The following is an 18,576-nucleotide window of genomic DNA, read 5'->3' on the forward strand; positions in this document are numbered from 1 at the left end:
CATGTACATGAACAGAACCAAAAGCTGACTCTACGGCACAACAAGGCATTTCCTCTTCCCTCTACACCCTTTCCTTTTATTCCATCTCCATTGTTACCACTGAACCTTTGGCCCAGCAGTGTAGGGATAATGTGGAGCTAAACCTGCAAAATGATTTTGTACCAGCACTCGGGAAAGTTTTTGGCTTTAACTGTCTTCCTGACATTTAGATATCGCCCCCAGTTGCTCTTTTGTTCCTGTTATCCTATTAAGAAAATAATCTACCAACAGATGTTACAAAATGCTTACGGTTGCATATTAAGGGTGGGGAAGAGAGGAACAGTGAGGAATGGAAAGTAAATTATTAAGAAAAGAGGAAGGATAGAAGTCAGTGTAGTTTATTTGTGAGGGGATTTGATCAGATCGTGATGTTACGAATCAGGTGAGTTTGGATTATATCACATTAGCACTACACAAAATGTTGAGACAGAGGGACTCTTCTGAGTTTTGTGCCTTGTTTCATTTCTGTTTTGGATTGTGTCTTTTATCGGTCTCTTTGTAGCGTAGCTGAGCTTTCTTTTGATCGTATAGTAGAGCAAGATCACACATAAAGGGGTGCTGTGGAACTAAATGTTGCTGCTGTTGTACCCATCTTGTGGCATTGTGCTCACAACTAATCACTACTGTTCTGATATTCTGTACAACAGTACAACCTAAAGTGTGATATTGCTGTTATACAACAGTTCAATATATATGTCATATAGCACACAAAAGTAATAAGAAACAATAGAATATTACATTTTGTTTATCAAATCATAAATTTTTTTGCTCTATTCACAAGCAAAGACCTCATCATCAACAGGGTGCAATTTGACAATCATTTATTGATTTAAGCGGGACGGTTATACTGAATTTGACGTTGAACTTCCTGCTGTTCTTGGTTTAGGGAAGCTTATGAGGGAATCTGCTCTTTTTTCAAGGAGATAAGAAATAAAAAAAAGCAGCAGGAGGTAAGGGTGCCAAATGTTCAGAGAACAAAAGAGGAAAGTTTTGAATTTATAAGAGTGCTGCAAGAGGCGTGATTAACCCTCCTGTTAAGTTTCTTTCTCTGGAACAGCAATTATGTTCCTGGGTCAATTTGACCCGGGGCATATTCAATTATCCAAAAGTGTCAGAACCCCAAAAAATCCCAATACACATCTTTTTAAATCTAATTTTTAACTCCATTACTAACCATTTAAATCAAGATTTAGTCCATTGGTGTTCTTTAATTCTCACAGATCATGGTTCAATGAGGATAACTCACTCTTTTTTTAATTAAAATTCATGTTAAAACTTTTTAATGTACACTGGAAAGCCCTAAATATAAATACAATAGTTTTACATGACTTAGATTTTTGTTCATTTTCTTTTCAATTTTGATTTTTTTGATTTCTTTTTATGAGGTGATGTTGATAAATTAACAGGTGACCTCTTCTGTCACATGCTGGCCAGATTTTTATGCTGCATTTAGCTGGTTTGGAGGGCATATATTACCTAAAATAGACTTTAAAAAGGGTCAATTTGACCCGCAACATAACAGATGGGTTAAAGTGTGGTCCTGCTCCTGAAACTTTGTTATATAACACCACAGAATATAACTAGTACCACAAACTGACTGTGATTCTGGTATAGGCTTGCACAATTAATCTGAATAAAGACATTGCATTAGTCTGAATTCAATGATGCTTTCTCATACATTAAGTGAACATACTGGATGGGAGCCTGAGTTCTTTTATACGATTTTGTATGTAGTTGGAAAATGCTGCAGCGAGCTATCAGCTACCCTCACATTAACTGGTGTCAATGAGTCAATATGACTTGTTTTCAGGTTAATTTTGATTCAGAAGGGACATACTGCACATTTAAGTGTGATGTAAACCATGAAGAACAGCAGATAGACATAGAAATCATGAATTCTAGCTAATATGCACACTTTATCATTTTTATTGAAATATTGAGCAAAGTTATCACACATCAGGATTTTCTCATATCATGCAGTTCTGCCTCTGAGCTCCAGTTTGATTTTCAATAAGTATGTTGTGTTAAGTAAAGTATTCAAATCTACTGAGGCAGAGTGAAATCTATATCTTATTGAGTTTTACTCAATATCAGCACACATAGAGTGCTTCTCGTCCAATCAGATATCTTGGTTAGAACTAACTATTGTATAAAAATGATATTTTTCTTCTTTACTTTACTCCTTGCATTTGATCAATTTCCACCTCTTCCCCCTTGAATTTCCTTGTCTTCCATATTTTCCCTCAGTCTCCTGTTCATCCTGCTCTCACACTCTGCCCACTCCACACTGCTGGGATGGGTGGAGTCTCCAGGGTATCCCAAAGGATACCTTCCCCATGCCAGTCTGAACTGGAGCAGGTGTGCCCCAAAAGGTCACACCCTCTCGATCAGGCTGATCCACCTGGACCTGGAGGACAGCCAGGACTGTGAAAACGATGCCGTGAAGGTCAGAGGTCAAGATTAATGTCACATGTTTCTTCTCAGTTATGTTTTTCACTTAACTTTATGTTTCTTCTTCATTTGTTATTGTGTCTTTTTCCAGGTCTTTTCAAACGGAAACCTTATTTCTGTTCTGTGTGGCACAAAGGAGTTTGAGGAGCTTCAGTCCTCTGTAAATCCTTCCCTCCTCTCCTCCCCAGGCGGTTGTCTCTCTCTTTCTTTCCAGTCAGACTACTCAAACACAAAGAGGCACACCGGCTTCAGAGGCTTTTATTCTGACAAAGGTGAGACAAAAAAGGGAAACACTGAGGTAAAACAATTCCCACCCGAGTCTATTGTGATTGTGCCTGTTTATATTCTTACCAGAAGCCAAAAGGAGTTCAGTTTTTACTTTCATGTATTCCCGCATTGTGGCATCTTTGATAGTTGATATTTTTAGACAACAGTTCAAAACGACTGTGTCTGTCAAAATCATCTCATGAATAAAAAAAAAGTAATGCCCACCATTATTATTTTCATAGTGAGCATTTTACAGATCTTTTTCCTCAGTTTCAACAACATGCTGACTGGGATTTATGACTAATGCTGCGTTACAACTGATACTCTATAGCAGAACATGAAGGCATTTGAAGCAGGAATGGAGTTACACTGGTCATTGTTGACCTATAGAACAGTGTCACAATAGGTCATTTGATGGTTGAAAGTCAACTTATTGGAAGTAAGTTTGGAGAATCAAAGGAGAAATTGAAAACACACCAAAATGCTATCTAGTTGGAAATATAAGAAGAACCACTTTGTGCTAATATGATGTTACGGTCACAGTATGGCTAGATTAGTTCAGCACAGGACTGTCTGCATGAGTCTGTTGGTAAACATGCCAGTGAAAATATAATATGCTAATTAGAAAGCTAAGAGGAGCTAGTGGGCATATGTCAGTCAGGCTAGCTGTGAGGTAAACTAATTAGCTGCCAGCTCTAGCTTTCTGTTGACTGCAAAAGTAGAAGTGAAAGGTCAATGTTTTCATCAAATACATCAGTTTGTAACAAGCGGCAACCTCCGGTCTAAAAATATGAGTCCAATGCAGAAGTGCTAAAAACTGCAGTTCATCGAGGATCCACTTGAGGCTGGCTCTGGAAGTACCGGAAGTCACATACACATGAAAGGGAAAAAGACGATCTTTACAGCAGAAATAAACATGTTTACTGCCTGATACAAAAGACGGGTGTAGTCTGGATAGCTCTTTTCAAGATCGGCTCACACTGTAGGAGGGTGAATTTTTTTTCTAACGTGGCAATTTCGAAGATATTGAGAATACGAGGCTTCCAATGAGAGGCACAGCTGACTGCGGGAACACTGTAGCTGTTGGCTACGAGGCCCAAAGCCCGCCTCTTCACGTCACTCGGGCTTGCCAGCAACAATATGGCTGCCGCTGCCCTGGAGTTCTGTGTGCTAAAACATTAGCATGTCTAGCTGGAACAGGAAAGCAGCTTAAATCAGAGAATCAAAGAAATGATGGTGACATTAAATGAATCAAAGAAATACATGTTACATCTCAGTACCAGAGCAAATGAAAACAGTATAGTTTTGATAGATAAAAAAAGCCTGTTTAAGATCAGGATGTTCCCTCAGGTATCTCCCACTCGTCTAACCTATGACCTGGCTTTAAAGGTGTAAACTGTATTTGTGCCGTGTTTTTCCACTTCTAACCTACTGATTCATTTCACTCAGACTTTGATGAATGCGAGGATGATCCTGAAAACGGCTGCACGCAATTCTGTCACAACTTCATTGGCGGGTATCACTGCTCCTGTCACCATGGTTACCACTTGGACGCAGACAAGCACACTTGCACAGGTACCTGATATTGGAAGTACAATTAAATGTTGGGCTGTTGGGCACCCTGCGGGGGTGTCAAGAGGTCTGAGCCAGCTTCGGGCTGCGACTCGACACAGAAAAGATTAAATGTGTGAGTCTTAATCCTTGGGAAGAAGTTCTGAGATGAATTGATTAATCAAAGGGTTCATTTTGGTTAAGCCAAGACCAGTTGTGATTCTCTGTCCGGCGGGACAGTAAGACTCTGCAAGTTACGGACTTCAAAGCAGTAAAGGGGGCTGATTATTTATCATAATCCCTCCTAATTTAAATAAATAATAAGACCCAACACTATTTACTGTGTACGTTAAGTTACATAGAGTAGATCAAACATAACTGGCTGCATATAAAATGTTAATGTTTGAAGTGTTTGCTGTATGTTTTTGTTGATTGTTACTGTTCTGGTTTTTGTTTTTAACTCTGTAAAGCACTTTGAATTGCTCTTTGGATGAATGGTGCTTTATAAATAAACTTGCCTTGCCTTGCCTTACAAGGAGCTCATTTATAGTACATAAGATCAGCAAACAGTGCTGAGAGTGCCGAGTTCACTTTCCAAATTTAGTACAGGACAAATCAAGTAGGACAGAGTAAAATTGAAACATGAAGTGAAAATGGTCAAATAGAGGAAGTAAAAAAAGGAAGGGGGAAGAAAAAAAGGAGGAGAGCGTGGGGTTAAGACCAGAGAGGAACATGGATTGTATAATACTCATGGCTATTTTAATTGAACTGATAACGGTAAAACACTCATGTCTCCCACACAGTGAGCTGTTCTGAGGATCTGTCAGGCCTGAACAGTGGAGACGTATCAAGCCCCTCCTGGCCAGCTCCGTATGCAGAGAACTCAAACTGTCTGTATAACCTGTCTGTGAGAGAGCATCTGCAGCTTGAGCTGCACTTCTCTGATGATTTTGATGTGGAGCAAAGCCCTGATGGTCAATGCATAGACACGGTGATGGTAGGTGTTGATAGAAAATGAAAATCCCACACAGAGGTCTGTCTCTCCAAAACTGTGAGCTTTGAAAAGAGACAAAGAGGAATTTCAGACAACAGTGTTGAAATCCCAGATTTCCTGTGTGCACATCCAGTTTTGACTGTTTTATAGTCTTTCTTTTCTATTCATTTTGATTTTTTTTTATTCCCTCCTTTGTACACAGCACCCATGATAATTTGTTTAAATTCATACATGGCATATTAGATGCTGATCTACAGAAAAATATGCTATAATATCACCAATGAAAACAACTCTTTACAAAGTGATCTAACTATAGAATAATAACATCTTGTATTTGTTGGAAAATAATTCTTCTTCTGAGTTGCAGAACTTGCCATTAGGGGCAGATTTTCATCTGTGCCTTCCTTTCTGATTGCTTCATTTACAATAACTTTGTGGAATTTTCAGAGATTAACTATGATGTGTCCCTTTCCATGAGGTGTCTTTGTCTATGCCAGGAAACGTACCTCCGTATTGTTCTGTTCGCAGCTTGAGTCTCCCTCTGGGACTCTGGGGCCATTCTGTGGCAAAACACCTCCCCCATCTCCCCTCTTCACTCACTCACATCATGTCCAAATCCGCTTCACCTCTGATGGGTTTGGCACCAACAAAGGCTTCTCTGTCCACTTCAAAACCACAGGTACTGCAGCTCCTTCACCTGGGACACTACAGGAAAAAAAAAAAAAAGTGATGAACCCTCCTGTTATGTTGTGGGTCAAATTGACCCTTTTAAAAGTCTATGTTAGGCAATATATGCCTTCCAAACCAGCTAAATACAGCATAAAAATCTGGGCAGCATGTGACAGAAGAGGAGTCGTGTTAATTTATCAACATCACTTCATAAAACTAAAAAAAACCAACATTTAAAAAAAAAAAAAAAAAAATCTATGTCATGTAAAACTATTGTATTAATATTTAGGGCTTTCCAATGTACATTAAAAAAAAGTTTTAACATTAATTTTAATGAAAAACGAGTGAGTTATCCTAATTGAACCATGAACCATGAACCATGAGAACACCAATGGACTAAATCTTGATTTAAATGGTTAGTAATGGAGTTCAAAATTAGATGAACAAAAATTGGGATTTTGGGGGATTTTAGGGATCTGACACTTTTGGCTAATTGAATATGCCCCGGGTCAAATTGACCCAGGAATATAATTGCTGTTCCAGAGAAACAAACATAACAGGAGGGTTAAGTCTGATGAATATTTTTTGTGTTTTTCATGCGTCACCTGCAGATAAGGTCTGCCCAGCAGAGGTAACACCACACTCCGCTGCGTCTCCTCAACAACAAGAGTATTCTCAGGGTCAGACAGTTACGGCCACTTGTGAACTGGGCTATGTTGTCAACACTGTGAGTCTACAGAGAAATTGAATATTATTTATTTTATTTTCAGTGCACTTAAGTAATATTTAAGCTTGTTATGTTGTAATTTTCCCATGTAGCACGGAACCAAGACTCTGTCAATGCAGTTTGAAACAACATGTCAGAACACAGGCATATGGACTCCCAGTTACATCTGTGAACGTGAGTCTGACTACAACTCAGTTTTTGTTTTTGAAGGACTCTTGATTTTTCTTAATTTTTATTTTTTCCACAAGTATTTTAACAAAGTTATTTTTCATAAACTGTCACATGTAGCTGTGGATTGTGGTCTTCCTGGCATCCAGAAGGATGGTGTCCTTGAGTTTGTGGGCTCAGAAACGCAGTACAACAACCAGATCCAGTTTAACTGCAGCTCAAAGTATTACAAACTGGACGGAGACGGTATTTATAAGAAGTTAATTTACTTTTAAAATATCTGGTTTTATTAATCCATCCTTTTTCACTAATGTGCTTTCTTCAATCTTTCAGACACATACACTTGTAATTACAACGGTGAATGGGTATCGAGTGGGGGCAAAACAGAGTTGCCAAAATGTGTTGAAGGTGCAGCTCTTGATATATTCTTTAAAATATTTTTTGAGATGTTTCCATTTCACATGCATCATTCATGACTTGATATTTTGTGTATTACAGTGTGTGGGATGCCTGATAAACATACTGCAAGTGCAGGCAGGATCTTGGGAGGTCAGGATGCAAACCTGGGAGAAATACCCTGGCATCTTTTAGTAAAAGAACCCAACAGAGGAGGAGCGTCACTGATTAATGACCGCTGGGCTGTGACTGCGGCTCATGTTGTGGAAAACGTGCAGGAGAATGCTCTGAGAATATATGGTGGAGTGGTGAATAGAGACGCATTGTTAGACAGGTCTTCTAATGCAGCTGAACTGAACATTGAGAAGATCATACTCCATCCCGGATATGTCACAGGCATCGAAGATCGCACCAACTTTGACAATGACATTGCTCTTATCAGATTTGCTTCACGGGTGGAATTCAGCCCAAACCTCCTTCCTGTATGTCTCCCACAGACAAACAGAGATCTGATGGAGAATGAACAAGGCACAGTGTCCGGCTGGGGGAGGACAGAAGGCCAGAGGGGGTTCCGTACATCCAGCACATTAAAATATGCTGATATTGGGGTCTACTCGCTCAGAGAATGCCAGGACACACCTATCACACCAAGCAACAAAAACACAGTGTTCACTTCTAACATGTTCTGTGCTGGTGCCTCAGGGAAGGACAGCTGCCAGAAAGACAGCGGGGGCCCGCTCGTTATGCCTGTGCTGAGTGCAGAGGGGCCGCATTATCTGGCTGGTATTGTGTCCTGGGGACCCCCCTGTCAGCTGAAGAGGTTCAAGGGTTACTACACCAAGGTGAAGAATTATGTCGACTGGATTAGGGAGACTATGGATGCTGTAGAAAATCTTAGCCTGAGGGGAGATTAAGGTAGAAAATACTGAGCTACAAACCCAAAATGATGTAATACATTTCAAGATTTATTCACATCTCTATATTCAGAAAAATAAAGATTATAATATTTTAATCAAATGTACTGACACTCATAACATTGAGCTCTGATCATAAAATGGCTTCATACTTTACTTTGTATTAAAGGAATTTGCAAATCACCAGCATGCAGTGAGTGTTTGTTTGAACCAACTCAGTGATATTGACTCTTGAGATACAACTTAAGTAAGCACAAGATCACAGTTTCTGTTTGGACCTCAGACACTGCAATACTTTTAGTGATAATAAAACAAATTTGATTCTACTGTTCCATTCATATTTACAATTCAATTCAATTCAATTTGCTTTATCGGCATGAACAAAGACATGTTGTTGCCAAAGCACATAAAATTCATACACATTCATTACATATATATTCATTACATATTATATATATTACATATGTTATATGCATTAATGAACGACGGTGCCACCTATACAGCATATCTCAACGTCCTCACTTGATGTGGTATGCTCATAAAACCTTCACCTAAAATCACATATTATGGGATGGTGCGTCCCTCAGGCTGTGACAGGCAGACACATATTTAGCAGCCAGAGGAGCTGCTGACCCTTCACCCAGGAGAACTGACAGTTTCTCTTCTGGGGTTAATGTTGGGAAGTTTGTTACTATTTTAGTAATTTCCCTGTAGTGGGAATCTCTTGGTAAAGATAACTTGCTGCAGTGGAGGAGGAAGTGCATCTCTGTCATATTTACAACTGTGTGGATCTGCAGCACTTTACATGGACACTTTTTCCTGAGTAGCATTGCCACAGTGAAGATCCTGGCACTGAAAAACAAGAGAATTGATGTGTCTTGAAACACACTGTGGCTAAAAGGGCTGGAAGACAGGTTAGATAACAGTATCATAATACAGAAAGGCCCCACTCTTCTACTGTTGATACTGATAGCAATGAAAGAGAACACAGAGAAATTGGAGTTACTGAAATTTTCTCAGTTGAGAGAGTTGAACTGTTAATGCCATGCATCAGACCAAATTGTTCTTACATATCAAACAGTAACTTCACTAATGTCATGCATGTCTTCATACATGTTAACTGAAAATGGATTACAGTGTACTAATTCATCTTTTCAAAGACAATATCATATATAAAGTAAATTACAAAAGCCTAAAAACCTACATTTATACAAAAATTGGACTGAAATATAAGGCTTTTTTTTACATTTACAGCCTGGAGGAACCACAAACCAAATGTTAACCACAAAACCAGCAATCATCACCACTATCTGGTGGGGCTTCACCACTCATTGCTTATTGAGGAAAAGAATGGTAGAGATAATCATGTGATTTTTTTAACCAATGTCCGCCTATAAAGACAAATTTGTTTTCTATCTTACAAACAGGAAGCAGTTAAGTTAAGAACATGGCTCTGATTCCACTTCATCATGTGTGGCTGCAGCCTTTGGAGTGTTACTCTGTGACCACAGTGTCGTGTTGGTTATGTATTGGAGCATACATTCCAATAATAAGTGTTTTTGTTCTTGTTTGCTGGACTACATTTAGTACTTTATTTAGTTCCATGATCAAACATGGTCCAAATTCGATATTTTTTTTATCATCAAAGAATACAATTTACCCAAAATACTTAGATTCTATGCCATGGGAGTGCATTGTGGAAAAAATAAGTCTGGGTACTCATGCCGTGCTGTAAGAAGAGCCCACAAATGATACAGCTATGATTCTTTTTCAAGTGCAGAGGCCTGTTAAGTATATCTGAGGATAGTGCCCCTGATTCTGTGGCAAAAACTTTTTCAACAACCATTTTTTATGAATGTCTCTGTCTTAGGACATACTTAAAAAAGTCTAACATCCCCCTCTAGTGGTACAATAAGGATCATGTATTTGTGCAGTAACACGGATGAAGCCAAGGAGCTGATTAAGAAGAAAATCCATTCAGTTAGGTCATAATTTAAGAATAAATTATTTGATGTGGATTTTAAGGGCATTTCACAAGATTTTCCTTAGTCTCTAACTGAGAAAATGTATCATCAGCATCAATACCTGTTTGTCTAAAATTGAAAGTTAAGAGTTTTGTTGTTTTTGCCAAGATAAACAGAACAGATTCCCGGCATTTACGCGGTGAGTTGCCAAACAGTGAAAAAGACAGACTTTGTGTCATTAATGTTTCACTTGAATGTGAGACATTTGCTCCTGTAGCAGTGGGATCAGTTCACTCAAGGATTCAAAGTTTATTGCAAAGATGTGGTTGGCGTCCTGTATCATCTGGTAAGTTCAGATGGAATTAAAACCCATTCTTATACTGAACTCACTTTTTCAGTCATGAATATTTAACTTGATTACAAAATGTTGTACTTTGATATATAAACATCTCTACTGTTGTGTTTTATTTTCCTTACAACCAATGCATCCACTGAGCAATGTTTCAAAGGTTGACTGAGAGATTGATCTCTCTGAATGCCACATTTAAAGCCTCAACAGTATTATACATTTACATTGACTGTTCAGGCTGTGTCAGAGTATTTGTTCTTCTTCTGTTTGCATCAACTTTGGACCAGCAGCTCAGATGACCTCAAATTGATAAACAAATCGATGTCTTGCTGTTTCCAGGGGTCTGTTTGTGTCACTGAGTGAGTGCCGGAGGCTGCCTGAACAAGAGCCTCAAATGCATGGGGAGGTCCAGTCCCCTAGGTACCCCCAGCCTTACTCCCCCAACCTGCAGGAGCAGTGGGACCTCAGTGTACCCGAGGGCTACCAGATCAGACTCACCTTCACACACCTGGACATTGAAGCTTCAGAAGACTGCCACTTCGATTCTCTCACAGTAACAATAGCACACCACTGTTGTAGTGTTTGAGTTTTAAACGTATTATGGTCGAAGTGCAGGGGCATGAAGTTCTTGTGCGTACACATGCAAATAAATGGCATGTATTGTAGCAACAATCCGTGCTAAATTCTCTAAGGACTCAAAAATAAAGTGTATGTCCAAAGTTACAATTAAGAGCACTAACAAAAGTGCTACATTAAAATGCAACCTTTTGAAAAATGGCCAGATTAGCTGATTAAACATAAGTCTAACCTCTGACAAGGCAAATAGCCAACCGTAGCTCAGGACTTTGGGGTAGCACTGAGGGTGGCCAGGGCAATGCCACCCCTGGCCATCCCTCTGGTCATGTCCCTGCTGAAGTGTCAATTTTAACGTTAAACTCAGGCCTAAATATTAATGCCCAAACACATGTTGTGTGCTTTAGGAGATCCCAGCAAAGCTCAATGAAAGAAGGCTTTTTGTGGTAATTTGAGAAAGAGACAGCTCCATCTTATGTTGATTAAGGCATCAGCTTTGGAGTCTTATTGATTGATTTGGCGTAATTCAGATGAAGTTAGGACATGCTAATTTAACCACTTGTGTTACCTCTATTGGAACAAGTCTTCATTTAAAAACTCTATCAAGCACGTCATGCACCTGGCACAGATCTCAAGGTCCCAAAATGTTCCCCCTTTTCTAAAAGAAAAATTGTGATGGATGTACATCAGAAAGTTTTACATTTTTGCAGTAATACATTTTCTGAGATAAGTAAAACACAAAGCACTTTTTGGGTAGGACTTAAACCTTAACTAGTTGGATCTTTATGTGATGAAAAAACTTGAGACTTGAGAAAAACACATACGAATTGGGATTGGTCTTTGTGTCAAGTTGAGTTCAGTATCTCAACCTCAAAGCTGCAGTAGAAGCTGCTGCTGATAAGGGATGTCATCATTTAGCAACAAGTAACTTTCTGCCAGACAAACATTTACTTTTTCTCATCATGATAAAGTCTTCATATCTGGTCTGATCCGTCAGGTCTTCTATGATGGAAAGGTTTTGGGGAAGTTCTGCGGCCATGAGAATTCTGCTGTGGGACATCACCCCGGACACCAGCCCATGTTGTCTCCAGGCAACAGACTCACCCTCGTCTTCCTGTCAGATGACAGCAACCCTGAGCGGCACCAGAACGTGGGCTTCTCCGCTCAGTACCAGGCTATAGGTAGAGATTATCAACCTTCTGTGTGACTCTCTGTCACCACAGTTTTCCACTCTGCCCCTCTGACCTAACGTTCCTGTCATCATTAGACATAGATGAGTGCTCTGCAGCAGAACCTGCAGACGGCTCAGGTCCACTCTGCTCTCAGATCTGCCTCAATACCCTGGGTTCCTACCTCTGCTCCTGTCACCATGGCTATGAGATGCGTTCAGACCAGCGCTCCTGCATGTGTGAGTTTTGTGCAGATGCACACTCCTCCAATGTGTGAGCACTACAGTGACAAGGATCTGTAGTGGGTGAGAGGTGTGCTCAGTGCAAACTGCTGTGACACAATTGTGGCTCACCCTGATTTATATTTGAATCGAATACACCTGTAACCAAAGCATTCAGTAACATTAGATCCAGGCAAACAATTTGAGTAAACTGTTCAAAAAACCCCACAAAAGGACGATGACATGTTAAAACTAGTCCATGCTAATACGAGCACACTGCAGCCATGTTTGGATTTTAGTTAGCAGGTAGCCAGAAAGCAGATAAAATAATCCTTGATGGTGAAGAATGAAAAAAGTACCCAGTGTCAGTCAGCTTAGTTGCTCTGCTTGATTAGATGCAATGTTTAACCGTCCTGTTATGTTGCAGGTCAAATTGACCCTTTTTAAAGTCTATTTTAGGCAATATATGCCTTCCAAACCAGCTAAATGCAGCATAAAAATCTGGGCAGCATGTGACAGAAGAAGTGTCGTGTTAATTTATCAACATCACTTCATAAAAATAATAAAAATGATAATGTAAAATATATATTTGTCTATTGTATTTACATTTAAGGCTTTCCAATGTACATTAAAAAAATGTTTTAACATTAATTTTAATGAAAAACGAGTGAGTTATCCTCATTGAACCATGATTTGTGAGAATTAAAGAACACCAATGGACTAAATCTTGATTTAAATGGTTAGTAATGGAGTTAGAAATTAGATAAATAAAAATGTGTATTGGGATTTTTTGGGGTTCAGACTCTTTTGGATAATTGAATATCCCCCAGGTCAAATTGACCCATGAACCATATTGCTGTTCCATTGCTGTTCTTCTTTTTGTGACTGCCCAGTATCCTGCAATGGTGGTATATTCGATGAGCCAGAAGGACATCTGTTCAGTCCAGGATACCCAAGCCCCCAGCCTGATGCTGTGTCCTGCCAGTTCACCATTGCAGTAGAGCTTGGCTTCCTCATTACTCTTAACTTCAGCGACAACTTCCACATTGAGAGCATAGACACTGAGCAAGGGCCGAGCTGTCTCCATCACTGGCTACAGGTAAAAACAAACAACTTTCAAACACAACACATCAGTATAGAAATAAAAAGAGCACTTCAAATACATCATGAGTTATACTAACTTTTAATCTCTCTTTAAAGGTGACTATTTCAGAGGGAGAACCTGTGAAGCTGTGCGGCAGAAGGAGTCTAGGTCTGATAGAGACAAACTCCAACATTGTTAGGCTGGACTATCACACTGATGAAGACGGCCTGAGCCGAGGCTGGAGCCTGGACTACAGCACACACCGTGAGGAGGGAGGGATTAGACAATGAAATGAAACTGATCACCATTCCAGTTTATTAGGGCCAATGTCAAAAAAAAATGGCACTCAGTACAACATGTTTGATAGCAACCAAAGGAATTATAAATTGAGACATGACAATAAAACTATGTTATCAAAATACCTAAAAATCTCCACAGTAAGTTTATTGATAGAAATCAATATAAACTGTATATGTGTATTTTCCATTTGCATTTGATAGAAATCAATATAAACTGTATATGTGTATTTTCCATTTGCATTTGATAGAAATCAATATAAACTGTATATGTGTATTTTCCATTTGCATTTGATGTCCCATGTCTGTGTATGTCGATGTCGTTTCCAGGAGTGAAGTGTCCATCTCCTGGAAATGTAGCAAAGGGCAGAGTCACTCCCATCTTCACCCAATATTTATACAGGGACCACATCTCTGTGCGCTGTGATCAAGGATACAAGCTCATGATGGTTGGATAAAAATCAATATTTTTCTTACAATGTCTCAAACTTAAAGCTCCTGTGAGGTTGATTTTGTGTTGATTTGGTGACCCCCCCCCCCATGGACAAAACAGTACCTAATTATATCCTGTATGTGCCCTGGGACATCCAGCTCTTTACATGGTCAAATTTATCACTTATCGAGAATCTGCCCTAAAAGAAGCAAAAAAGGTAGTGTTTCAGTGGCATAGTGTTTATCACTTTGCCTGACATTTACCCCTATCACTAGTTTTAAACAATAAATACAGCAGCACAGAAATAGTCAGTCTTTACACTGATGGTTTTGTTGTTTTTTCCAGGTCATAGAAAGGCATCAATATTAATTTAAGCCTGTTTCATAACCAACTAATTATATTTCACAGGAGCTTTAAAAAAAAGAGACCACTTTGTAAAAACAATTGTTCAAAATAAAAACAATCATGGGGATCATTTCTTTCTCAGGATGGCTCGGAGGTTGAGAGTTTCTCTGCTATGTGCCATAGCAATGGACAGTGGCACCTCCCTCTGCCAGAATGCCACAGTATGTTTGTGACCTTACAGCTCAGATAAAATATACTTTAAAAAATGTATTGTGATTTAACCACAAACCCTGTTTCACTGACAAGGTATAAATGTGTCCTTGTTTTGTTTCTCTTCAGTAATCGATTGTGGAGAACCTGAACCTTTGCTGAATGGAGGAGTGACCTTCCTGTCAGGCTTTATGAATCAGCACCTGTCTGTGGTCCAGTATCACTGTAATGACCCATTTTACTCTCTCCTGGGAGGCGTAACTGGTGAGTACAATACCTGAAGACTTTTATTTGTCCTACCAGCCATTTGTACTCCATAAGCTTACTTGGAACTTCTTTAACCCTCCTGTTATGTTCGTTTCTCTGGAACAGCAATAATGTTCCTGGGTCAATTTGACCCGGGGCATATTTAATTATCCAAAAGTGTCAGAACCCCAAGAAATCTTTGTTTAATCTAATTTTTAACTCCATTACAAACCATTTAAATCAAGATTTGTTCCATTGGTGTTCTTTAATTCTCACAGATCATGGCTCAATGAGGATAACTCACTTGTTTTTCATTCAAATTCATGTTAAAACTTTTTAATGTACATTTGAAAGACCTAAATATAAATACAATAGTTTTACATGACATAGACTTTTGTTAATTGTATTTTACATTTTGAATTTTTTATTTTTATGAAGTGATGTTGATAAATTAACACGACTCCTCTTCTGTCTCATGCTGCCCATATTTTTATGCTGCATTTAGCTGGTTTGGAAGGCATATATGGCCTAAAATAGACTTTAAAAAGAGTCAATTTGACCTGCAACATAACAGGAGGGTTAAGTTGTTTAATCCATCATTGTTAAACTACATTCATTTTTATCAGTGTTAAATGATCACTGTTAATTATTTTTAAAAATGAATGGGGACCAGATGAAAATTTGCAATACACTGAATAAAAAATATAAGGATAAGTGAAATATTTTAGTATTTAAAGCAAAGTATTGGCACTCGGTTGAATATGGTGGATACAAGATTTAAACAGGCCAAAATTTACAGAGCTACTAGTCCCTTAGGAGAAACCTAACACCAAGCTAAAAAGACATAAATGTATTTCAAGGCATAACAAATAAGTGTATTTAAAGATGTGGTCTGTTGTACTGAGAGATACCCTGTAATACATTTCTGCATCACTTAACCTAAAGGAGCATGTCTAATTTTTTGTCCTCTGTCGTCTTCTCTCTGCTTTCAGCTACTTTTACATGTGAAGCTGACAGAAGATGGAGATCCAACAATGAGATTGTTATCCATCCAACATGCATACCAGGTATCACATTTCAGTTTCCCAAACCTGATCTAGATTTTTGTCTGAAATTATTTTTTAATATCTCACATATGACATCTTATTTGTAAGACTCATCTATTTCTGTCTGATTCAGTGTGTGGCCAGCCGACAGAACAACTTGCTAACTTTCAGAGGATCTTTGGAGGCAGTGACGCTCCAGACAACTCCATCCCTTGGCAAGTGTTACTAACTGTGAATGGAGCGAGAGGAGGAGGCATGGTGATTGCAGACCGCTGGATTATGACTGCAGCTCATGTCCTTAACCAAAAAGGACAGACAGTAAAAAATACATCCATTGAGGTTAGTGAGCTGCTACTGATGTACGCTGCGCTCCCTTTTTGGTCTTTACCTCTAAATTAACTTTTTTCCAACCCTCTTTTTGCAGATTTTCATGGGAAGTAATGATTTGAATGCCATGATGAGCTCTCCCATGTTTTCTACTTCGGTCCATATTCATCCTGGCTACAACAACCCCAACAACATTGACTACAACAATGACATTGCCTTGATCAAACTGCGAGACCAACTCACATTCAACTCATCCATTATGCCCATATGTATGCCAGCAGAGGATGCCACATACATCACTGGCATGACAGGGTAAAACATCAGCTTTTGTTTTGCTTTTTTATGTGAGCTTAATCATTTTGTCCAACTTTTAAAACTCCTTATGCTCTATTCCTTTGTTTTGTACATTTCAGACAACACTCTTGTTGGCTTTCCCTTCTGTATCCATCATAACTTTTTGTCCTACTTCTTTTTACAGAATGGTGTCAGGCTATGGCCACATAAAAACTGAAGACGTAAGGATGTTGACAAATAATCTCAAGTATGTGGAGGTACCGGTGGTGGATGAGGTGGTTTGCCGTACTTCAATCGATAAAGTAAAGAGGATTAGGAACAATGTACCTGATTTGACAAATAACATGTTTTGTGCTGGAGTCCCTGAGGGTGGGAAGGACTCCTGCCAGGGTGACAGTGGAGGCCCCTTCGCCCTGTGGGACAGCAAGCGCTTCTGGGCTGGTGGGATTGTCAGCTGGGGGATTGACTGTGGACGTAAAGGGACATACGGCGTCTATACCAAAGTCACCAACTACATGGGCTGGATCAACAAGACAATGCAGGAGAACTGATAAACGGTTTTCCATTAAGAGATGTGAAGAAATAAAAGCAAGATTTACAATGAAATAAGAAAAAAGATGAAGTACTTGTTTTCAAAAATATATGAGCTGCAGGCTTTCATGTTACATTTTTATTAGCATTTTCAACCTTTATAAAACTACAACATAAATATACTGATGGCAAGCTCAGTACACTATTTAACTCACCCACAAACTCAGTGTTACCTTACATCTTCTAGTTCAGTTGGTCAAACATCAACAGCCATCATGGGTCCGGTTTGTCTACAATTTGTCCTTACTTTTATTTTTGGCCAGATAAAAAAAATACAGGAGGTTAAAATAAATCTCAAAGTATTGAAAATCCTGAAGACCTTTATACCATTGATGCCATGCAGGCTGTGCTACATAAAGAGTTAATTTGAGTATATTTTATTCTTCAGCCACACGCCCACCACTCAAGAAGGTTTTTTTTCAGACCCATTTCTGCTAAGAGGTGTCAGTCAAAGGTATCTGTTTTGATGGTTCACTCTCTCACTATCCTGTGAATTTGGTTCCTTTAAAGCTAGAAAGATGATGTTCAATGTCTCTTTAACCAGTCTGTAATTTAAAGGAATCAGTCATCAATCATCTGAGCCGTCTGCAAACCTAATGGCTTTGCAACAGATCCTAATGCCTATCCCTCTGTGTGCCAGGCCCTCATGCTGGAAGCTGCAATGCTGTGGTACCTCCTACTCTTAAGGTGCATTTCAACCAAGAGTTCCGGGGTCTTTTAGACCCCAGAACTACTTTCCCCAAATCTAAAAGGTTCCTGTGCCTCCATTGTTGACTGCATTTCGACCGCGGGCTGAAGTCCCGGGTAGATTGTGCAAATCAGGCCAGTGAGGTATGGAGCAAATAAAAAAAAATTAAATAATATTTTGAAATCTTAATAAAAAACTAAACTAGTATCCATTACCAGGAACTCCCTCTGTGTTTCAACAACTGTGTAAACTCCACAAACACCGTTACGTTCAACCCAAAGTCCCAGGACCTTTGAAAAGTACTACCCCCAAAGCAGGGGCTTTTCAGGGGTGAGATTATCTACCCCTGAACTAAATTTAAACCCTGGTTCCTCTGGTCGAAATGCTCGTAGTTCAGGGGTAAAGTCCTTAGTTCCGGGGTAAAGCTCCTGCAGTGGAAAAACGCCTTTACAGTACCACCAACAGGATTCCCCAGTGCCTTTTAAAAGTCCATAAACACATATAGACTAAATGCACAAACTCACATTACTCTCCCCTTCTACCCCTGAAAAGTGAAATGCTAGC

General features: G+C 39.2%; 2 protein-coding genes across 2 annotated transcripts; both read left to right on the plus strand.

The window, feature by feature from the left end:
• The first annotated feature begins 100 nt into the window (after nt 1-100).
• LOC117822486 (complement C1s subcomponent-like) lies at nt 101-8,362 on the plus strand. The gene is made up of 11 exons (XM_034697241.1): nt 101-421; nt 2,287-2,485; nt 2,582-2,762; nt 4,207-4,332; nt 5,112-5,305; nt 5,831-5,981; nt 6,583-6,698; nt 6,791-6,872; nt 6,987-7,112; nt 7,200-7,274; nt 7,365-8,362. The coding sequence occupies exons 1-11, from the start codon at nt 408-410 to the stop codon at nt 8,174-8,176; spliced, it is 2,076 nt and encodes a 691-aa protein (XP_034553132.1). The 5' UTR covers nt 101-407; the 3' UTR covers nt 8,177-8,362.
• A 2,496-nt stretch (nt 8,363-10,858) lies between these two features.
• On the plus strand, nt 10,859-17,307 carry LOC117822503 (complement C1r-A subcomponent-like). The gene is made up of 12 exons (XM_034697281.1): nt 10,859-11,042; nt 12,060-12,243; nt 12,330-12,470; nt 13,346-13,551; nt 13,653-13,800; nt 14,163-14,281; nt 14,753-14,831; nt 14,950-15,084; nt 16,059-16,133; nt 16,246-16,451; nt 16,537-16,751; nt 16,918-17,307. Exons 1-12 carry the CDS (start codon nt 10,884-10,886, stop codon nt 17,282-17,284), a joined length of 2,034 nt encoding a protein of 677 aa, XP_034553172.1. The 5' UTR covers nt 10,859-10,883; the 3' UTR covers nt 17,285-17,307.
• The last annotated feature ends 1,269 nt before the right edge of the window (nt 17,308-18,576 follow it).

This window comes from Notolabrus celidotus, chromosome 12 (genome assembly GCF_009762535.1).
Source record: "Notolabrus celidotus isolate fNotCel1 chromosome 12, fNotCel1.pri, whole genome shotgun sequence".
Classification (NCBI taxonomy): Eukaryota; Metazoa; Chordata; class Actinopteri; order Labriformes; family Labridae; genus Notolabrus; species Notolabrus celidotus.